The 25,001-nt window shown below is 36.2% G+C and overlaps 1 protein-coding gene across 1 annotated transcript; it reads left to right on the top strand.

Moving 5' to 3' along the window:
* Window positions 1-999: 999 nt before the first annotated feature.
* On the top strand, window positions 1,000-19,280 carry LOC125075195 (regulator of G-protein signaling 7). Its single transcript, XM_047686835.1, has 16 exons — window positions 1,000-1,558; window positions 3,631-3,778; window positions 4,866-4,952; window positions 5,301-5,461; window positions 6,363-6,421; window positions 8,526-8,668; window positions 9,533-9,613; window positions 9,967-10,080; window positions 11,343-11,439; window positions 11,976-12,117; window positions 13,566-13,679; window positions 14,160-14,288; window positions 15,234-15,362; window positions 16,010-16,073; window positions 16,534-16,626; window positions 17,596-19,280. The coding sequence occupies exons 1-16, from the start codon at window positions 1,500-1,502 to the stop codon at window positions 17,659-17,661; spliced, it is 1,686 nt and encodes a 561-aa protein (XP_047542791.1). The 5' UTR covers window positions 1,000-1,499; the 3' UTR covers window positions 17,662-19,280.
* Window positions 19,281-25,001: the final 5,721 nt, after the last annotated feature.

The following is a 25,001-nucleotide window of genomic DNA, read 5'->3' on the forward strand; positions in this document are numbered from 1 at the left end:
ATATGTATGTTGTATGTATAATTTTATTCAACTAAAATAACTTTGTACTTTAAATGTTGGAAAAGAATAACTATCGAGTTTCTCGAGTTACTTGAGTAAAGTATATTTTGAATTAGATTTGAAATATACAATTATTGGCCTTTCAAATGATCCTATTTCTGTAAAACCTCATATATCACCTAGTTTCTATGTAAATTCTATTTCCTACTTTCAATTTCAAGTGTTCCTGGCAAGTAATAAACAACATTTATTTTTAAACGTAATCGCATCTATGGAGATAATCTCATCAAGATAAAATAAATAATAATTGTCAGAATTAAATGATTCTTGATACACAAATCTTGATAAAAAAAATAATCGAAAATAACATTCGATTTTTAAATTTAAATTAATTGATAAGCTAGAAAAGTTTTTTGGTAGTCGAACTCTTTACTTCCTTTGCTTTATATAGGAAAATAATATTACACGGTTGCTTTAATACATTTCGAGAATGCCAAGGCTAAAAGTGAATGGAATTGATAACCAATCTTTATCAATTCATTTCTAATTTAAATTCAAGTGGTGCCATCTACTCATTAATTTATACACTACGTAATGTTAACTGTTGTGATAACTGAGAAAGAATTTTTGTAATAATACTATGTATTGGAACTTATTTGTGTATAATGTAGTATACATATTAATAAAGCATCGTTTCAAAACATTTAATTGAATATTTCCTCGATCTAAAAATAGCGGCAAAAGCGCTCAATAAACTCGTAAACACATGCGCTATCGAACTTCTCGTACAATTGGTGGAATTAAGGTGACCACTTGTTACTCTAAAAGATATGAAAGTAGGTTACTATCTCATTTAGTCGCATTAACAATGAGTTAACTACCCATCTTTCTCTAGTGCTTGCAAACAATTAGTGCCATCTCTTTTTAATAAGTGCACACATAAAAAAATACAACTGATTAATGGCTGTCGTACTTTGACATTTCGACGTATTTCTGAAAATGTTTGAATTACTTTGGGGTGTATGTTGAGTTTTCATGAATTAAACGTAGTAGTAAAATGTAATTGAGGTAGAATATTTAATTGTACAAGAAATTTCGATTAATATACTCTCAAAAACCAAAGATAAAAGATTCTTAATAATTCCTAGTCAAGTGAATCAAATTTTCATTACAAATTTAGTTTTTCTTTTAAATTTGTGCTAAACTATTTTTGATATAAAACTGTATGTGAATGATTTTATTTTTCACTAAAAGTCTTATATTTGATTCGTTAGTGTGTGAGCTTACAAATAAACACCTTTACGCAAAAATGAATTAAAAAAAATAATAATTAAAAAGTTAGTGCAAAAATATTTACTATTGTTTCCTGTTACGTGCGTACTGTGCATCAGTTCATGGAACTGTTACATCAATCAATGTGTGTGTGTGGGTTTAGTGATTTAAAAAACATATGACATGGCTCTTTAAGTTGATCTTGGAAGTAAGAAAACTGAATTAAAATGGTTACAATGAATTCTTCTGAAAAGGCGCAGAAAGCCTGTCAGCAAGGCCCGTCCAGGTAATTTCTTATTCAAATAAACACTAGTACATCGCATTTACACTTCTACCAGTTCATTTTACTTAGTGGTAGCTCTAAGTACCACCCACTAATAAAATATTACACTGCTAAACACCATACATTTGTGTTCTTGTTCTGGTGCGTGAGGCAGTGTAACTACAGGCACAAGGGACATAACATCTTAGTTCCCTGTTATTCTAATTACTGGTATGTTACTGAATATAGCTCATAATTTTATATAGAGTAATTATAGTAATAATAGTATATTCTATACTTTATTAAAATGTTCTAGTTGCTCAAATAGGCTTTACCTTTTACGTACAAGGTAAAACAACTCCTCACCTACACGGCTTGGCTCTAAAAGTTACCTGTCAGTAAATATCTACTCAACTAGAGTATATTTCAATTATTAGGACATTGATGAGATCTTTTTCTGTAGAACTTGCCTAAATAATAATATGTTATAATTAAATATTGAATTAACATTATTTTAATGAAATGAAATGGCAGAGATGGCCCAGTGGTTACAATGCACATCTTGACCGATGACTGCGGGTTTACCAGGCAACAGTAAATTTTTATATGCTGAATTTGTATTTATAACTCATCTCATACGAAACATAGTGAGGTAACCACTGTGTGCATGTGCATTGGAGTGGCAATGCAGAATAATCTTCAAACCTTTTCCTTTAAGGTAGAGGAGGCCTTAACCTTAGCTCAGTACTGAGACATTAATGTGCTCAACTGTTCCTGTCAACACTAGTCACCTTTGTGCGGGTGCAATTTCGTTATCAATATATTGTACCACCATACTCAAGAATTAATAATGTCGCTTTCTACTAGCTTGCTTAATTGCTGAAATCCTTAGACCAATTTTCATACTCTCAATCTTATTATTAGAAAAGAAAATATTTCAACTTAAATTAATTGCTTAAATATTAATATAGTGTAAAAGAATTCTTGAAAGACTAAATCTAATATTAGTAGTTCTTAATTATTTTATTTATAAATTCGACGTTTGCATTGAGTATTTAAATCTCATTTTAAGTCATTTGTGATTTCATTCTACACATATTAATGTATAAGATATATAAATATTATAGAGTGTCTCACTACAAAAAATACCCTCTCATATACACATGTGCGGTCCATGCACAAGTATTCCAAGGTCACGAATGAATGCAGTAATCTCCAATTCCCAATTTTCTCTTTGACTAAACTCGTTAGTCTAGTGGCTAGATGTATAGGTAGCCCGAACCCTGTAAGTTGGTAGAGTGTACACTCCAGTGACTTGGAATGCATGCAAAGCGGTCTAAGGACTATGTTGTAAGAAAGTGCCTTGATATGTTTGTCTCTGGAACAAGGCTCCCAAGTAATCGAGGAAGTGATGGCTGGTTGTCGTGATGAATATGAGAGCCAATGGACTTAAAAAGGATGACCCTAAAGACCGTGCAAAGTAGAGTAGGCTGTTGGCAGACAGACCCTGGTAATAGCCGGGATTAATAAATGCCAGGTAGAAGAAATCATTACATAGTGTAAAACTAAGTCGCTTACAGCTGTCTGACCCTATGTATGCTTAGATCTCTAAAATTACACAACGGATTTTGATGCGGTTTTTTTTAATAGATAGATTCATTCAAAAGGAAGGTTTATATGTATATAACATGCACAATATAGTAGAGAAACACTGATAATTTAAGAGGTTTTCAAAGTGTTCCAAACACATTTTGCGCTTACATTGCAAAAACTGGCTGAACCCTACGAGATAGATCAAAATAATGTACTCCAGTTTTGTAGACCTTATAAAGGCCTTCAAAAAAGTCCGCGATGGTTTATGTCTATCTCTTAGGGATATCTCACAACAACCTTTTATTATTATTATAATAATATTAAAATAAAATAAATATTTAAAGGGGGCTCTCATACAAAAAACGCCATCTTTTGCCTGTTTATGCTCGATATCAATAAATACATAGTCATCATCCATCCTTTGTCCATAGATATGGTACGGAACCCTTCGTGCGCGAGTCGACTCGCACTTGTCTAATCTTATTAATATATGTCAATTACAGGGACACCACGAAAAGCACCAAAGATGACAAAGACAAAGATAAGAAAGACAAAGATACGATGATAGCCAACCTGCCTCCGAGCGTTCAGGCGCTGATGTCAACTATACCGTCACCCGAGGAGTCGCCCAACTACCTCGTCTATAAAAAGGTATACATTTTTTTATATTCATAATCAAAATATTCTCGATTCAGGTAGACTTTTGGATTGTCATTTTAAGGAACTGTATTAAACGTAAAGCTGAAATTCTTAATATTATATATTAATAGCGTAAGCCGATTTTCGTCCCAGCGATTATGGGGCGGTAGTTGCACATAAAAAATCGGTTCTGGTCTCATTTTGAAGAGCTCCAGCCGTATGCGGAAAAATAAAGAGGATTCTTGATTGGAGTTTACGAAATTGTTATGATTTAACAAATAATTAATTATGAGCGGAAAAAAGTTACTGTTTACGAACGTAAACAAAATTAAAGTAAATTGTCATCGGCAAACTCCAATTGTAACTGAACGAATGTGTACTATTCGACATTAAAAATTTAATTTAAAAAGGTTTTCATCATTTTGGCGCCAAATGTAGACGAGCAACTTGCAGTTTACAATAAAATCAAAACAAAACCTGTCATAGTTTTCAAAATTCCTGAAAAATCTTTTGAATAAACGTGAAATTTTGCGGGAGTGTAGATTACACCGAGAAGAACCGGCAAGAAACTCAGTAGTTACTCTTTTCAACATTTGTAATACAAATTTATGACAGTCTATACATCTTCTTTTCTTTCTTGGGTCTCTTGTGAGAGTCGTTGTGGTTTTTGGGGCAGTTGCTATATTCGAATAGGTAGGCTGATCACTACACGTGCGGGATGGTCCATATGGTAAGTTGTCATCTTTGCCCATAGACATGGATACTGTCAGAAATATAATACCTTACATTACCAGTATGACGATTCAAAAGTACTTGTAAAAGCCTACTTGAATAAAGTATATTTTGATTTTGAGCATACCATTGACCTTTAGAACTAAGATGTTATGTCCCTTGAGCTAGTGTAACTAACTCTCTTACCCTGCAAGACAACAAAACAATAGTAAATATTGTTGTTTGGGGGTTGAATATATAGTAAGTGAATGGTACCCACCCAAAAATTTTATGTCTGTTATTTTTAATGTTACGAAATAAGTCATGTTCAGTAAAAAAAATTATACTTTTGAGATGTCTCTCGATGTATTTGGTATTCGTTTTAAAGATGGAGGCTATCATAGAGAAGATGCAAGATGAGACGACTGGTGTCCCTGTTCGGACTGTGAAGAGTTTCATGACGAAGATACCATCGGTGAGTACCGTTATTGATTTCAGGCTAGTCAGCCAAATGGACCGCCGGATCATGACGTCCATTGCTGGTAGGAATGTCCAATCCAAGCATAAACTTGTGGCAATATTGATGCAAAATGTGATAATGCTGGTTCAGACCAGGGTGGCCTTTTAAGTTATTGGATTTGTCTGCTGAAAATTTTTCGGTAGCGGCTTGAAGTTCGAATGTTTGATGTGTGTGAAGCTCCAATGCTTCTTCTGAAGATGAGAGGAGGTCTTTATCTAGGAGAGGGACAATTATTGTCTAACTTAGAGCAGTTTCCGTAATAAAATTGAAATGTTAAAATTCTAGAGTCAATTTGCCTTCCAGGTGTTCACCGGCTCCGATCTCGTGTCCTGGCTGAGCCGACACCTGAGCCTCGAGGAAAGCTGGGAGTCCCTTCACCTGGCACATCTGCTGGCCGCCCATGGGTACCTGTTCCCAATTGACGACCACTGTCTCACCGTCCGTAACGACAATACGTATTATCGGTGAGTTGACTCAGAAAAAGTACTCCACCACCACCACCCCACCACCATTCGACCATAGGAACAGTAAAGGCAAATAAACGACTTTGACATTGAATTGAAGCGATATCATTGGTCGAGAGCTTGTATAATCTATGATATCCATTATCGATCCGTCAAATCTTGCTATGAATTAAAACTGCAAGTAAAACATAGAGGGTATTTTTTGATTCATATCGAAGAAAAACGACCAGAAGTAGGCAGGCTTAATGGCCGGAAATGCACCTGCTAGTAACTACAGACCAAGCTTGGTGGCATTGGTGATAAGAGGAATATATTTCTTATGATACTAATGTGTATGGGTAGTGGTGACCACTAGTGGTGGCTACTGTTTATGGGCAGTGGTGACGGCTTAACATCAAGAATTCCATTTTTAATATATAAATAAATGTTTATACAGGGTGACTGGTCAATGATCAATATTTAAGGAGAATACTCGGTACATGATTCTCATTCGAATTATGTAAAAATTAGGTATTTAATTTTTGACTGAATTTCCAAAAATTTCAATTTAAATAAATGAAGTGTGGACACATTGCCAGCAGCGATAAAGTCACCCTTGTTTATCAAAGGTAGCCTGCTACCCCGTTAACCCGTGGCGGCTTTTGGACGGAGGCAAACTACCGCGCGATAACTGTACCTACCTACATACATGTTTTCTGTCGACAGCGCAACTAGGGTGTCCACACGACGCGTAATTAATTACACAGCTTTTGGTTAACTTTTCTTAGAAGTTTATTAATATTTTTTTGTCATTAATGACTGTCAAATATCACGTCCTTAAAAATCGATAGTGTTGAGACAGTCACGCTGTATGTCTAGTTGTATATCGAAATTCGTTTTTATAATATTTAACCCTCCGTAGATTTCAGACGCCGTACTTTTGGCCGTCGAATCAGTGGGAGCCGGAGAATACGGACTACGGTGAGTCGTAGTTGATTATCTATTGTCCATTCCACGAAACGAGCTCCCAAAGGATATCGCCCAATAGATTGCGAATTGTATTTTATTGCTCATTATCTTAACGAGCAAAACCATTTGTGTAAGATTGACTACTGAGTTTCTTGCCGGTTCTTCTCGGTAGAATCTACCTTCCGAACACTTAATATGACTTGCAAAATGAAGATTCGAAAGTGTTTGTAAAAGCCTATTTGATTAACGTATATTTTGATTTGGATTATGTCTTGTATACCTCATTCGATTAGTTTTTCTCAAGCCGCGATTTTTTTCCATAGGAGTTCGATTCGTGGAATGGACTAAAAGTAAACTTCTATTAATTTTATCTGTATGTTAATAAAATAAAAAAATCGGTCGTAGGTTTTGGATGTATAAAAGTAGCCTTCCTTGGCGTTGAAGCTTGCTCGATACCAAATAACATCAAAATCGGTTCAGTAGTTTAGACGTTAAAGAGTAACAGATAGGGAGACAGTTACTTTCGCATTTATAATATTAATGCAGATGTAAAAAGTAAGTTTTTAATTTGGGTTACGAGTATGTGAATGTTATTACTGTACTCTAAGAAGTCGAAAAGAAATGGTCCTTCTCGGTAGATCTGGTAGTAGCTTTAATTTTCATTCAATTCTGTAAATTGACGGTTTAAAAGTTCCTGCAAAACGACACTTGATTAAAATGTGTATAATTGTCAGTTTAAACAATTAAAAGTTATATCAAAATAATAATACTGCTTCCATCTTTGAGACGTCATAATGTTGGACAACATCACATACATTACTCTGATCCCGATGTAAGTAGCTAAAGCATTAGTATTAGCATTAGCAGCCTGTAAATTGTCCCACTGCAGGAATAAAGGCCTCCTCTCCCTTTGAGGAGAAGATTTGGAGCATATTCCACCACGCTGCTCCAATGCGGGTTGGCGGAATACACATGTGGCAGAATTTCGTTGAAATTAGACACGCAGGTTTTCCTTCACCGCCGAGCACGAGATGAATTATAAACACAAATTAAGCACATGAATATTCAGTGCTGCCTGCCTGGGCTTGAACCCGAAATCATCGGTTAAGATGCACGCGTTCTAACCACCGGGCCATCTCGGCTCAAGTAGCTAAAGCACTTGTGTTATGGAAAATCAGAAGTAACGACGGCACCACAAACAACCAGACCCAAGACAACATAGAAAACTGATGAACTTTTTCTACGTCGACTCGGAGTGGCGTACCCATGTAAACCCGGAGTTTACACCATTCGACCAGGGAGGTCGTAATAATGTTACCATTATGACGTCATAAACGTGTGAGAAAAGTGAGGCGCAGCTAATTATGTAATGTGTTATTAAAATCAAAATATTCTCTATTCGTGTGGGCTCAAAAAAAACACTTTTGAATCGTCATGTTACAGTGTTGAATTTAACGTAAAGCTACTACTGGTCCGGAAAATAGATTCTATCGAGACGAACCGGCAGGAAACTCAGTAGTTACTCTTTTCCACCACTCTATCATAGGCTATTTATACTGTTTTTTTAAATCCATTTTATATTATTTAGTAGAGGTTAAGGAACCCAGTAAAAGTTATGTATTGTATGTATTCCAGCAAATATGTACTAGAATTAAAAAAAAATAGTTTAATTCAATATCTAAATAGCGGTCGGTGACGTCACTTGCCTGTAATCTGCGGCACATATAATCCACGTACAGTAAGCAAACGAGGTTAACGAGCAAGTGACGTTATCATAAACTCGACTAATCAAGAGCGTTTCGTGTCACGTGACAAACGTTTAAAAAAAATGCATTTTTATTTATGGATTTTGAATAAATTTATTATTATTTTCAACTTTCGTTAATAAATAACCATCTTTAAACTCATAATATATACATTATACTGATTACAATAATTGACACATTATTTTTCGCATTGTCAAATAGCTTATCACAGAAAATGTCAGTAAAGGACAGTTAAATTATATATATAGTCTGGTATAAGTTTTATATATATACAAAATAAGCGATTCATTTATGTGATTAAATATTTCAGAAGTATTGTAATAAAATAAGTGGTTTTAATATTTTTCCAGCGGTCTACCTCTGCAAGCGTACGATGCAGAACAAGGCTCGCCTGGAGCTGGCCGACTATGAGGCGGAGTCGCTCGCGAGATTGCAGAAGATGTTCAGCAGGAAATGGGAGTTCATATTCATGCAGGCGGAGGCGCAGAGTAAGGTGAGATCCAGTTGAAGGTGACAGCTGTCTTCAAAGTGTGACGAATTGTATAGAAATACTAGTTTCAGTTCCGCGTGCTAGGGAGGACTGGGGGGGGATTGGAAAGTTTTCAGGTACTAGGTAGCCCATGTCCTATTCTGTACAAAATTAGTAATGAATGAAATTGTGTTTTTTTTTTAACGATGACGTGATATGATTGTGATGATGATGTTTATTCCAATGGCAGGATGGGTATGATTAAGCAAATTTGACCTTGAGTTGAAAAGAGCCGAGATGGCCCAGTGGTTAGAACGCGTGCATCTTCACCGATGATTTCGGGTTCAAGCCCAGGCAGGCACCACTGAAATTTCATGTGCTTAATTTGTGTTTATAATTCATCTCGTGCTCGGCGGTGAAGGAAAACATCGTGAGGAAACCTGCATGTGTCTAATTTCAACGAAATTCTGCCACATGTGTATTCCGCCAACCCGCATTGGAGCAGCGTGGTGGAATATGCTCCAAACCTTCTCCTCACCTTTGAGGAGAAGGTTTGGAGCATACTCCCTTGAGAGGAGGCCTTTATCCCAGCAGTGGGACATTTACGGGCTGCTAGTGACCTTGAGTTGATATCATTGGTTGAGTTCTAAGTCATTTGTGGTGATCATTGGTGAAAAACTAACGTTTTGAATCTAGGTGAAGTTGTTATCTGAACATCGGAAGTAACATTTGAATCTATATAAGGAGTTAAGTGGAGTGTTGTATTATAAATAAAGATATATTAATCGTGAACTGCTTGTGCACAATATAGCTGAGCTATTAGCAAAGTCAATAATCCATCGATCAATCGCAGCTGTCTCGTATAAAGTATATATCTTTGTGTTACAGGTGGACAAGAAGCGAGATAAGTTGGAAAGGAAAGTTCTAGATAGTCAGGAGAGGGCGTTCTGGGATGTGCATCGTCCGATGGTGAGCATACTTTGAACTTTATGTTTCGTGTCTTGTCTAATGGCTATCTTATAGCTTATAATAATTTTATACACACATTAAATTGTAATATTATAATTAACTAAAAAGGTAGTTTCTAAAAGGTTCAACCCAGTAAATTGAACTAAAAATATCAACAAGTTAATTGTTCTAAAAAGGTCTCCTTATAAATTCTTCTAAAAAGGTCACCCAGTTAATTATTTTAAAAAGGTCACCCATTAACTTATTCCATAAAGATCAATCGGTAAAATAAATTAAAAAGGCTACCAAATCAATCGTTGTAAAAAGAATACCAAGTTAATTGCCAAAAAATAATATCACTTGTAATGTTTCAGCCGGGCTGCGTGAACACAACAGAAATGGACCCGAAGAAGCTCTCCAGGATCAACGCTATCAAGGCGAAGAGACTACGTCAGTGCCAGGAATTGATATTACAGCATAATTTAAAGGTCTGTATTACAATATGTAGGCTGACTGACAAATGGCCTAATGGTATATTATGCTTGATAATGGAGATGTTAGGTTCCTTCTGTCTGTAGTTACACTGGCTCACTCACCGTTCAAACTAGAACACAACAATACTAAGTATAAACCTTTTATTCCTAAATATGTGGTTACAAGAGGTCCCTAAGTTCGGTGTGCCTTTTGGCATAGGCCTCCTCCAATTCTTTCCAATGGGTCCTGTCCCTCGCTACTCTCATCCAGATGGTCCCGCTGTCTGTTTCAAATCATCTTCCCATTTCCTGACTAGAGTAGTGAGGTCTTCCTGCTCGTCCGAGGCCGAACTTGGTAAGGGCCTCGAAGTTGCCCTCCTTACCCGGGCTGTTCCTCCCCGGTAGCCTTAGCTACTGTGTCTTACCATTCTGGCCCAATGGGTCAGGCTCTTGTGGACCCAGTGGTTTCCTGACTTGACGACACCTACTTCTTTTGCTGTCTCTTCGTCGCCAGAGGGGGTGATTTGCCTACTCCATTTGTTAATGGGGTGGCGTAGCATGTGTCCAGCCCATCTCCATTTTTGGACGTCCATACAATACTGAGTATTGTGTATTAAATTATTGTTTATGAACTGGTAATAATGATTCCTGTTGCGTTCGTTGGTCGTTGGTCCCATTTCCATTGGTATTCGACAGCGACGAACTTCTTAACGTTCCATGGATTTACCGTGCGGGTGCCGGGGTCCACCGTTAGTTAACGGGACTTGCCACCCCGGGGAACTCTTAAGGGGAGGCTTAGTTTTATTGAAGTATCGACACAGTAAAATTTATTTAGTCGGTTTTCAGTCCTTCTTGTTAAATATAATTTTAGTACTGCTATCTTATAATTGCATTCATTTATCGTTAGCGTCGTTCTTATTCTAAATATCTAACAAGCACTGGTACCCCTCTTTTCTATGACGTCACGATTTAGTAACGGCAGTACTCAGCATTGTCGAGTTTTGGTTTGAAGGGTAAGTGAGCCAGTGTAACTGCAGGCACAAAGGACATAACATCTTATAGTATCGTAAGGAATGGTTAATATTTCTTACAGCGCTATTGTCTATTAGCGGTGGTGACCTCTTACCATCAGGTGGCCCATTTGCTCGCCTACCGATTTAAAAAATAATAATAATAACTAACCTACAGTTCAGTACCAACAGGCCCAAGGGACATATCTTCTGCCAGTGATCCGTCTCGGATTAAAAATATTTTAAACAATTCTTCTCTTGTTTCAGAATAATCCAATAGTGACAATAACAAATGCTCAAGAAAGCGAAGAGGCGATACAGAAGAATATTGAGAAGAATAATGAAAGTTCTGTCAAAGAGAACGGTGAGTTTATTTTTTGGATGTGTTTTAGATAATACGTTGTTGGATGATGTGATAAGGATTACTTGAAAGGGATCGTGTCTTTGTATATACACTCTATTCCAAACCTAAGAGGAGAAAGGACAAATAAACAACATTTGACGGCATATTGACGCGATATCATTGGTCGAGAGCTCGATTAATCTATGATATTCACTATGGATTTACAATAAAATGAGAGCCGAGATGGCCCAGTGGTTACAACGCGTGCATCTTAACCGATGATTTCGGACTCAAACCCAGGCGAGCACCGCTGTGTTTATGATTCATCTCGTGCTCGGCGGTGAAGGCGGTGGCGGTGGGTTCGTACCCGAAATCATCGTTTAAGATGCACGCGTTCTAACTTCATCTTGCGCCGTAACAAATTTCATCAAAATCGGTTCAGCCGTTAAAGCGTCAAGAGGTGACAGAGTTACATTCGCGTTTATAATGTTGGTGTAGATACAGATTAGTAGTTCGATAAGTATATAATGCAAATGCTTCAATGAATTAAATTTCAGGCGAGACGTCCCAGACACAACCAGAGACAATAGAAGTCGAGAAGACCATAGAGCAGCAAATAGAGGCGGCAAAGAGACAGCTCTCGGTATTGAAGGCTCGTATGGAGAGAAGAAACGTTCGAGTCAGCAAAGTAGCCGAGATGTTAGTAACGAGTCCCATTTTTTTTTTATGTCCTTAGGCGAACGAGCAAATGGGCCATCTGATGGTAAGTGGTCAGCACCGCCCACAGACAAGAAATATTAACCATTCCTTGCATCGCCAATGCGCCACTAACCTTGGCAACTAAGATGTTATGTCCCTTGTGCCTGTAGTTACACTGGCTCACTCACCCTCCAAACCCGAACACAACAATACTCAGTACTGCTGTTTGGCGGTAGAATATCTGATGAGTGGGTGGTACCAAGTAAAACTGACGGGCTAACTGTAGTAATGATTATTTGTGTTAATTGTGCGCTGCCTCGATGGTCAGGCTTCGACGACCTTGATTTAAACCCTGGACTATAAAAAAACTACTAAGAAGTTCCTCTATGTAGAAATTTCTATACAGAATAGAGAATAGGGTTATCTTGTCTTGACGTGGCTTAATCTGACATTGAAATTAATAAATTTTTTAAATGTCATATAAATATTTTATTTTATTTTAATTTTTGATTATTTTATTATTTTGACTTTGAATTATTGATATTATTTTTAATTTGTTATGGGATTTTATAAATTGATTTATATGGTTAAATTTAAATGTAAGCCGAGGAATTAATACAATAATTTTTTGATAGTTAACTTAGCTAACGCACTGGTTTACTGTAATGTTAGATATAAGTTTTTTGAAAATAAAAAAATAAATGAAATAATCTTACTATACAAGAATATATGGGTGACTAGTGGTTGTCTGGGGCTTCGCTCGCATTTTGGTCGTCAGGCTTTAGACATATAAAAGTAGGCTTTTGTCCTTCCTCGAGGTTCAAGCTTTGTAGGATATTTCATGAAATTCTGTTCAGTGGTTAAGCCGTGAAAGCGTCACAGACAGAAAAAGTTACTTTCGCATTTATAACAATCTCAGAGGTAGAATATCAAGAAACGCTTAAATACGTATCTACTCATTTTTAATCAGTAGCCCATAAATAAAGTTTCATGTTTCTATCTAAAAAAATTACGGACTTCTATAAAAACTTTCAACCCTTATTTCACCCCCGTATGGGTAGAATATGCAGAAACACTTAAATAAATATCCACTAGTTTTTAATCCATATCCAAAAAAAAGTTTCATGTTTGTAACTTAAAAAATTACCGACTTCCATAGCAACGTTCAACCCCTATTTCACCCCTTTAGGGGTATAATTTCGCTCCTTGATGGATGTCATGATATGTTAGTTTATAAGTGTGTGTGTCCTTAAAGATGTTAAGGAACGTGGATTTAGTAATCGTAGATTTTCATTAAGGGTTAAGAATAAATTTAATTGTACTTAAATTACTTTTCTAAGTAATCGAATTTGTGGAAAAACTCAGTAGTACTGAGTATCGTGCCGGTTCAAAGTAGAATCTACATTCAGAACCGATTCCGTATCTTTGATTTAGGTTATATGTTCCAGGTTTATATCTTACTGTGAGCAGTACTCTGAGTATGATGCGTTCCTAACACCCCCCGAATGGCCGAACCCCTGGATAAGTGATACGACGGAACTTTGGGACCAGGAGAAACAGTGGTAAGACATTTTTTTTATGGTAAAGGGAGGCAGACGATCAAATGGTGGCCACGTGATGGTAAGTGGTCATAACTGCCGTTGGCGTCGTAATTTTTTCAACCATTCTTTACATCACCAATGCAATGCCAAACTAGGGAACTGAGAAGTTCTGTCGCAAGGGAGCCTGTTACATCGGTTATCTCACTCAAATAGTGGGATAGCCAGGCTCACTCTCCCTTTTAACTGGAACACAACATCAGTAAGTATTGCTGTTTGGAAGTAAAATGTATAATGAGTAGGTGGTATCTACCACCAGTGGCACCAAGTAAGTCATTTGTATAGATATTGAGTTCTTGTGTTCCAGTGGTGAGTGAGCCAGTGTAACTACAGGGACAAGGCAGGTAACATATCAGTCTGTCTTCCATTAATAAATAAAAATAAATTAATAATATTTAAAAGCATAATTTGAACCTAAACCCAACATTTGTATTTTTACTTCAGTAAGGAGCCGTTGCCGTTACGTCGTGTCCGGCGCTGGTCCTTCGGTCTCCGGGAACTGCTCCGAGACCCTCCGGGTAGGGAGCACTTCGCCAAGTTCCTCAGCAAGGAGTTCAGTGGGGAGAATCTCAAGTGAGTGTGTATATATACATAGCAACATTCAACTATTATTTTGAATCGGTTTCTAGTCCATTTGGGCCTAGGTAGACCAGTGATCCTAACCAGTGACTGAATCAAAATTCATTTTATGGTATTTTTAACCTGTGAAGGAAATCGTTGCAGGGAATCCTGTATTAGTGATAGGGTTTTGTGCAAGCACGTCTGGGTAGGTACCACCCACTCATCAGATATTCTACCGCTAAATAACAGTACTCAGTATTGTTTTGTTTCGGTTTGAAGGGTGAGTGAGCCAGTGTAACTACAGGCACAAGGGACATAACATCTTAGTTCCTAAGGTTGGTGGGGCATTGGCGATTTAAGGAATGGTTAATATTTCTTACAGCGCCTTTGTCTATGGGTGGTTGAGAGCACTTACCATCAGGTGGCCCATATGGTCTACCGCCAAACTATGCTATAAAAAAAATACAGGTGCTCTATTCTCTCTCATAATTTAATGGGACGGTATATCCGATATGAACGGAAAGAGTTAAGGTGCAGGATCAATGACTGAGCAACTCGACTGAAAAACTCATGAATCCTGTATCGACTGAGGTTTGAAAACAGAACTTCGGAACCTGTAGGTTTATATATAGCTACTAGACCAACGAAATAGTCGACAGATAAGTAGGGTACCTAAAATAGTTTTTGGTATAGTAAGCGGCGTGAGTAGTAACTGCGACTTTGACCTGCGCAGTAAATTTTTGGGTATGTTTGGAGGAATGAAAGTACTGGGGGTGACGAGGCACGCGATTGGTCCGTAAGTCGTTGCTTGTCGTCTATTGGCCTCTCACTTGTCATTTGGCCGAAAACACTACTGCCCATTCGTGATCAGGACTCGTACCGACTATTATACCTAAAATAGAGGGGACTCCCTTCTCTTCTTCGGAAACTCGTATCTAATAATTGTGTTATTTCCAGATTCTGGCTGGCGGTTCAAGAGTTGAAGGCGTTGCCGATTCGAAGAGTGTCGTCGCGCGCCAAGGAGATATGGAAGGAGTTCTTCGCGGCGGACGCGCCGTCTCCTGTTAACATCGACGCTGCTAGCAGGTGACATACCGAGAGTTCCTGATTGAATACTGAACGCTCATTGGCCGTTTATCACGTCATCAGCTGCTACCGAGTAATGAAAATTTAAATGAAGTAGATGTATATGAATAAATACGGAATGATCATTGGTCGATGATCACGTCGTCGTCTAATATTGACCAATGAGCGTTCAGAATGCTTTTTAGTGTACAAAAGTTGCATTCAAATACTGACACAGATCTGTTTAAATACGGAATGCCCATTAATCAATTGATACAAGATTATATACATGATAAAAATGCGTGAAGTTAATGCTTGTTGACTTCCAGGCAGGAGACATACATACATATATAATTGTATTTAACTAACATGACTGTATTTTTAGATGTTGAAAACGAGTAACTACTGAGTTTCTTCTCGGTAGAATCTACATTCCGAACCGGTGTTGGCTTTACTTTGAATAGTTTGTTAAATGACGATTCAAAAGTGCTCGTAAAAGGCTACTTGAATAAAGTATATTTTGATTTGATAGCCTATCACGTCACCGTTTATCCACCAATGATAATTCTCTTATGACTCTTATCAGTCATCGACGTTACAAGTTAAAATCCGTTTACGGAAGTCCATATCGATGAATAAACTTTTGAAAACTTTTAATTTTGTTGCAGAGAATTGACTAGGACGAAAGTGGAGTCGGGCACAGCTGATAGGTACTGCTTCGATCAGGCGCAGGTGAGAATTATTTGTGATACGACACGCGTGTGAATTTGCCTTCCAATTGATAGTAAGTGGTTATAGACATCATCATCATCAGCCCGCTTTCGTCCACTGCTGAGCATAAGCCTCTCCAAATGCACGCCACTGTGGTCTTTCTTCGGTCATAGACACCTGGTGGTATGTGGTCGCCAGCGCTCATAGACAATGGCGCTGTAAGAAATATTAACCATTCCATACATTGTCATTTAAGATGTTATGTCCCTTGTGCATGTTGTTATACTGGCTCGCTCACCCTTCAAATTGGAACACAACAATACTGAGTACTGAAGTTTGGTGGTAGAATATCTGCTGAGTGGTACTTACCCAGACAAAGCCCTACCACCAAGTAAGGTCTGTGAATGACCCTTCCACGTTGTATTTTTTAATGATTTAAAAAATATATATATTGCTAAGCGATTATTTGTGGTGATTTCAGGCGCACGTGTATCATCTCATGAAGTCAGATAGTTACTCCAGATACCTCAGGTCGGAGATGTACAAGGATTATTTGAATGGGTCCAAGAAGAAGGTACGTTTATTTATTTATTTATGCACTAACACTATAAATATTACATTATACCTAAGGATTAACATTTAAAAGTTGCATGAATGCAACGGGAGGCCTTATCGCTAAAATAACTATCTCTTCCAGGCCCCTTTGGGCAGAGGACTGGTTGTAAAACAAATTTGGGAAGAGTTACAATACATTAGCAGCCTGCAAATTTCCCACTGCTGGGCTAAGGCCTCCTCTCCCTTTGAAGAGAAGGTTTGGAGCATATTCCACCATGCTGCTCCAATGCGGGTTGGTGGAATACACATGTGGCAGAATTTTGTTGAAATTAGACACATGTAGGTTTCTTCACGATGTTTCCCTTAACCGCCGAGCACGAGATGAATTATAAACCCAAATTAAGCACATGAAAATTCAGTAGTGCATGCGTGGGCTTGAACCCGAAATCAGCGGTTAAAATGCACGCGTTCTAACCACTGGGCCATCTCGGTTAAATTGACCAATATTTGTAAAATCTAAGGCTAATCTCAAGGCTCAAGGGAGACCAGCCATAAACTTTTAACCATTTCTTTAATGTGCCACTGACCTTGGGAACTAAGATGTTATGTCCCTTGTGGCTATAGTTACACTGGCTCATTCACCCTTCAAACCGGAACACAGCGATACTGGGTACTGTTTGGTGGTAGAATATCTGGTGATTAAGTGGTACTTCCTCAAACGAGCTTTCACAGAGCCCTAAAACCAATTAAGCATCACCACTTTTCTGACATCACCACTGCGTCACCAACTTTGGGAACTAAGGCGTTATATCTCGTGCGTGTAGTTACACTGGCTGACCCTTCAAACTGAAACACAACAGTACCGAGTATTACTGTTTATCGGTAGAGTATTTAATGAATGAATGGTACCTCTATTTATTAAGGGAAAAATTTGAAAAAAAAATTGTTAGACGAGCACTATTTTTATATATATTTTTTTCTCTTTCAGACATCAGTTAAAGGGATACGATCGATCGTCTCTTTCACCGGCAGGAAGGAAACATCGGCTAACTGAAGCTATAAATTGCTGGAACACCATCAGATCAGAACGATCAGAACGATTCAAGATTCGATTTTTGAAATTGATTTGAATTTGGAATTTAAAAAGAATAACATTTAAAACCAAATAGTAATTACAAGTTTAGTAGAAACATTTTGTTATTTTTAATTCGCTCGTTTTTGAGTTTAGTAGTTCTTAAACGACAAACATTATTCGATTGTTTTTTTGTACGAAAATATTGTTTTAGGGATTTTGTTAATAATCTCTCAAATAATAATGAAAGATATCGTTTTGCGTCAGATACATTGCGTCCAAACGTTACACACAAAACGTTGCACGCACATTATTTTTTTTTTTAATTGTGTCGTTTAGCGTTAGAGACCTTGCACTAAAAGGTTACACATAAAATTTTGCACGCTTATTTGTATTTGAATTTCAATTGTCTCGAAAGGTGCTTTATCTAACAATTTTTTTTATGTTTAATGTGAAATTATGTTGTTTATAGACGCTATATTGAGGCTCGGAATTATAATTGTCACGGTGTAAATTAGTTTTTCGAATATGGCTAATATGGCCACATCCGCCATATTCGCCATATTAGGTTTTCGACTCTGATTCCACCGAAACCAAAGTTTTATTTTTTTATTAACATTATCAGAAAGACTGTCCTAATGTAAACTGCCCCTTTTTTTTGTTTAGTGTAAATAGATTAGTTTTAGACAATATTGTTTAGGAAAGCGTTGTAGGCAAGTAGTCTGCCTAAAATAATTGAAGATAAGTAACATCAGAATACAGACGTAGTAACGATCTGTTATTTTCCCACTGCTGGGCATTAATCTTAAAAACCCCCTTTTTAAATTTCCTTTATTGTTAACTAACTGCTTCAACTGTTTGCACTCAAAAAGAAATTACTCCCAGTCTTTGCAATGTTTTTCATTAATACTCCGCTTCTATTGGTCGTAGCGTAGTATAGCCTATAGCCTCGGTAAATGGGCTATCTGTCAGTGAAAGTTTTTTTTTTTTAAATCGGACCAATAGTTCCTGAGATTAGTGCGTTCAAACAAACAAACTCTTCAACTTTGTATTACTAGTATTGATGTGTCGCTTATAATAGTGAAATGACATGGATGTACTCAAAATTCAAAGTATTGATGAATGGGCGGTACCCGATTATGAACACGCCCACCACATATCGGGGAAGAACACTGTCCTCCTCGACGTCATGAGCTGTTATAGGTCCTGTGAGCGTTACTTCTAGTTTGGTCACATTTTTATTTGAGCAAACAATATCACCCCTACGGGTGATGATACGGGATGAAATTATTTATAGGCTCGAATTTAATTCGTGGAATTAGGTATATGTGGTTATATTTTCATCCGACGTACATCTTCATCCATCTCGATTTCGAATCCATAACGAATATTATTATTTTTGAATTCAAACCTGAATTATTTCCCGTTCCTTATAATAAGGTTACTTATTAAATGCTCCTTCGATCATATATAATAATAATGATAGTTTCTAACTTTGAGAATCGTTTTAGTTTTTAACTAAAGATTTAAATGGATTTTAAAGAGAGCAATCGACACGTCAATATATTTAGTATATTCTAATCGAAGATTATTGAAAATAAACAAACCTTAGAATTACGTATTTCATGTGATTTGCTAATAACTCAGCTATATTGTGCACTACTAACAGTTCTTGATTAATATGTGTTTATTTATAATACAACACTATTACACTTAGCTACTTATATACACTTTAATTTTACTTCCGAAATTCCGATAAGTTTCGTCAACGTTCAAAATGCCATTTCATCGCAAATCCATAGTGAATATCATAGATCATACAAGCTCTCGACCAATGATATCGCATCAATTCAAGGTCAAATGTTGTTTATTTTTCTTTTGTCCTCTTGTGGTTGTAACAGACTTAATATAGATGGACTTGCATATAGACTATTTGAACGTCACAATTGCCAAGATCACTGTAAAATGTCAATCATCCTTACATCGCCTCCAACCTTGGGAACTGAGATTGTATTAACACTAGCTCACTATTCAAACTAAAACACAACACTAAGTATGACTGTTTGACGGTAGATTATATGATGAGTAGGTGGCATCTACCCAGACGGATATGCACAAGGACGTACATTAATATAATGAAAAAAAATAATCTATAGCTATGCTAACGGTACATATTAGAATCGTCGTACATCTTGTACTCCATCCGCTCTCTGCTGTCTCGTGTGCGTGTATACTTCGTTGCCATATATATATACACATACATCCTATTCCAATGGAAGTAGGAAAAAAGATAAACAAACCTTAGATTTACGTATTTCATGCGATTTGCTAATAACTCAGCTACATTGTGCACTACTAAGAGTTTATGATTAATATATCTTTGTTTATAATACAACACTATTGCATTTAACTACTTATTTCCATTTTTTTCCAATTTTACTTTTAAAAATTCCGTTGTTTCAAATGATATCTCGATTTGCTGTCAAATGTTGTTTATTTGGCTTTTCTCCTGTTATGTCTTCCTGTTGGAATGGAGTATATGTTTATTTTATTTGGTCATCAACGTTATGATAATCTTTTCTTTAGTAATTTGTCAGAATTATTATATTATTAAACGATAATATTCGTTCCCCTATATAATATTATGAAATCATTAACTTTACTAGTCGTTAGCATTCTTCCATTATACACATATATATATATATTATGTTAAGATAATAATATCTGAATAATTAAGTACTTTTCCGTACCGGATCATATTTTAAGCCAAATGTTCTAAGACTGTTTTATTTTGTATAAATGTTTTTTTTTTTTGTGATTACTCAAAACTCTTAACAAATGTCCATTTCAAAAATTAGTTTTATTGTTCATTCCGTTTTGGATCATGAGACAATTCGGAATTGTTAAGAATGATTTTCTTTTTTTTTGTCGTAATTTCGTTTTGGATCATGAGCCACTTCGGAATTGTGGAGAATGATTGTCTTTTTGTTTTCATAATTCTGTTTTGGATCATGAGTCACTTTTGGTTGTACTTGTCTTTTTGTTTTTTTTTTCGAATATGTTTTGGATCATGAGCCACTTCGGAATTATGGATCTGCAATAGAATGTGTGTCACGATTGTAAATTTGAAATGTCAACACAATATTGGCGATGCGTCATAATTCCTTATAATTGCATTAAATATAAGGTAATATCTCTATACATGAAAGTAATAAATTATTTTACTCACTATGTAATTAGGATTGTTATTTTAGTAAATTTAAGTGTATAATAATGACAATTATAAAAATAATATAAAAAAAAACAACAATAATGTCACGATTTTTCGAAGTTTTTGTAAAAAAAAAAATTTGAATTGTATTTCGACCATGGAATTGATAAATATTATCTAGTACGTCGTTTCTCTGTAGTGTAATATACATATTTTTCATTACAATTAGTCGAATTTATTTGAATAGCTCAAAAGATCTTATAACGTGTAACTTGACCTAACAAAAATAGTATTTATGTGTATAACGATAAGTTGTAATTTCGTTTAATTCACTATAAATATAAGTATAGATTTAAGGTATTCCAAAATTGCATTTATTGTTAGTTTTACTTTTCTCAAATGATATGTTAAGTTTTTAATACAGAACCATTGTCTTGCAAAGAATAACCGATACATCTTAAGTTCAACCATTCAATAGTTATGGTGGAATAAAGAAACTCACGGACACATGAACCATGAAAACATTACACTCCGTTTTTGGGAAGTCGTGTACTAATTACAAATCATACAAGAATTTTAATTGGAACTCTTGTAACGCAAATATTTATAATTTAAAGGAAACATGCTGTAAATGGTTTAATGACTGTAAACACCAGGCTCCAACGTATTCAATGACAATGATTCTGATAAGGATGAGGCTTTATTGACATTAAAATACATACAATAAACAACTTTAGATGCACGAGAAACAGTTGTTGTTTGATATATATTTATATTTTGACGACCTCCGTGATCGAGAAGTGCGTACACCGGTTTTCATGGGTACGCCGCTCCGAGGTCCCGTGTTCGATTGCCGAGTCGATGTAGAAAAAGTTTATTAGTTTTCTATGTTGTCTCGGCTCTGGGTTTTTGTGGTACCGTCGTTACTTTTGACTTTCCATAACACAAGTGCTTTAGCTACTTACAATGGGATCAGAGTAATGTATGTGATGTCGTCCGATATTTATTTATTTATAATGCGACGCCATTCCACGTGTGTTTCAAATTTCAAATTTCTGAACTGAGTTTGGTTGTGCGTTAATAGTCAACCAGGATAAATGGTTTTATATTTATCTATATGTACAATTTTTTTGTGAAAATTACTGAACGTATCGCAACGACGAGGAATCGTCTGTTGATTGGTTAAAGGCTATTTGTTGAATTCCGGTGACTCGTTCCCCCTCTCTTCTTCAATGCCCAGCGAAACTGACAGCGAAACAGAACAGAACAGTAATTTAGCTATATATTTATATATATTTCTCATACACGAACATCCATTGGCCATCATAATATTAAAAAAAAAACATATTCAATCATCCGTCCGGAAGTATAATCAAATCGACATTGTATTGTTATTATTAAACTAGCTCTTACCAGTCGGCTTCGCTGGGCATTAACTAAGCCCGAAAAAACAGTTGAGGATCAACGTATTCCGAAAAATTTAAAGCCTGTCCCGTCTACGATTGATTCCGCGTCGGTTTTTAATAGTCTCGTGCCGATACGTCGAGTAGTTTTCACAAGATTGACGCAATAAGATAAGATGAAGACATTCTCTGCAAGACGATTCAATATTTATTTGTTTATGACATAAAATGACAGCAGGCGTTCACGTGATTATATTTCTATAACGGCTCATACGTGAACGCTGGCTGTTCTACTCATTCAATTGTTTTATTTACGTCATTGCTCATTGTCAAAACGTTACTTTATGTAATAGTATGTGTCTAGATTTTGTCTACAAATCGTTCGATCTATGAGCCGGTTCGGAATTATTTCTGAATTGGCTCATTGATTTCCTTCATGACGAATCAAAGATCTGTTTTTCGTTTATTTAGAAATGTAAGCAGGTTATTAAAATTGGCAGCAAATTTTATGTTAATTCAGAAATATATTAACACAACTATCAACGGTTTTATCGGTTCGACGCGATTTCAAATTTCATGACTGCGATCGTAAGTTCGAATTTTGGTGGAAAACACATGTGGCAGAATTTCGTTAAAATTAGACACAAGCAGGTTTCCTCACGATGTTTTCCTTCACCGCCGAGCACGAGATGAATTATAAACACAAATTAAGCACATGAAAATTCAGTGGTACCTGCCTGGGTTTGAACCCGAAATCATCGGTTAAGATACACGCGTTCTAACCACTGGTTATGGTTCTCTTTAATTGCATCAGCTGACAATACAAGTTAATTTTGGACCCAATTTGATTTTAAATTGAATAAAAAAGAGGTGTATTGACACCCGGTTTGAACGAAGTTACTTTCGCTAACAGCGTTCGAGAATTATTAAATGTAGAGACAAAAATATGTTGAGATTAAAACAATAACAAAACATAACCTTAAATAATGTTACATTAAACCGTATACAAAAGAAAGAGACAAAGAAAAAGAGAGAGGGAAAAGGTCGACAAAAGCATAACATTCTTCCTTACGTGACAATTTCCGCCATTTATTACATGAACTTTTTTAAAGTCATCTTTCGCTGTTACGTTTTGTTAACTATTGATGTTTGTAGAGAAGCTCCAGTGATTGATAAGTGTCAGGATTCTAAGCAAGGGTTCACACCTGTTGTAAAAACAAAAACGAAAATATGCACTTACATAAACCGCTTGGCGTAGAACCGCTCGTCAGTTCAGTGTTCAGTGTTGTCAACGAATAATGAAATTTGTTGCCAATAGCTTTGGAGTAATGGTATATACATAAAATAGTTTCTTCTGTTCGTGTAATAATGTGTTTAATAAATGTACCAAAGCGATGAGTATTAAATAAATTATTTTGAAATTGTATCCGTTATTTTTTAAACCATTCCTTATTTCGAAATGCCATTTGCAATTTTGGGAATAATGATGTTATCCCTTGTGCCTGTAGTTAGAATGACTAAAAACAAAATCTGACTGAAAACGTTGGAAATTATTCAATTGCAAAAATCGTTAAGGGACGGGGTTTTAAAGGATGCAAATTGATATTACAACACTAATGACTTCTTAGTTGACTGCAAACTTGGGGATGAGATGATCGCCTCCAGGCTGTTTCAAATTGTATGAACAAACGAAAATTTGTTTATTGTTATTGTATGAGAACAAAAATTATAAAACAGGCTAAGTGCGAGTCGGGCTCGCGTACGAAGGGCTTCGTACCATTCTATCATCTATAAAAACGTTAAAAAAAATCATTTCTCGTATGGAGGACCCCTTAAAAAAATTTTTATTCCATTTTTTTATATTTGTATTATAGCGTCAACAGAAATACATCATCAATTTCAACTATCTAACAATCACAGCCTGGTGACAGACAGACGGACAGCGGAGTCTTAGTAATAGGGTCCTATTTTACCACATCAAATCAAATCAAAATATACTTTATTCAAGTAGGCTTTTACAAGCACTTTTGAATCGTCATTTAACAAACTATTTAAAGTAAAGCTACCACCGGTTCGGAACGTAGATTCTACCGAGAAGAACCGGCAAGAAATTCAGTAGTTACTCGTTTTCAACATCTAAAAATACAGTCATGTTAGTTAAATACAATTATATATGTATGTTATGTCTCCTGTCTGGAAGTCAACAAGCAAGTTTTGGAGGAAAACCCTAAAATTAGAACATTAAAAAAATCCCGTTGAGCTTCTATCGCTGGTTCTTCTCAGGTCCGAGGCATTTGTTACCGAACCGGTGGTATTTTTACAATCAATAAGAAAGTCTAATACTAAAGATAGCAATGCTACGTATTACTGTTTAACACCAGAATGTGTGATAATACCTACCCAGTAATTACCCAATAATACATACCCAAACGTAAAATAAGACCCTACCATCAAGTAAATCCTCTTTTTGTGAATTGGTAAGTCCGTATCCTTTATGTAACTCACTTCTTGATTTCTCTATGCACCCAGACTGAGTCGTTCTATTATCTAGTTTAATAATCTGGCGATTGCCTCGTTGGTCAAGGCCACAGAACCAGAGTTCTTAGGTTAAAACCTCAGGTCGATCCATAAAATTCATTGGGTTTTCTATCAAAGATTCTCAGTAACAGCCCCGAGTCTGGAAATTGGCAGTGTGTATACGTGTGTGG

This window comes from Vanessa atalanta, chromosome 30 (genome assembly GCF_905147765.1).
Source record: "Vanessa atalanta chromosome 30, ilVanAtal1.2, whole genome shotgun sequence".
NCBI classification, from domain to species: Eukaryota; Metazoa; Arthropoda; class Insecta; order Lepidoptera; family Nymphalidae; genus Vanessa; species Vanessa atalanta.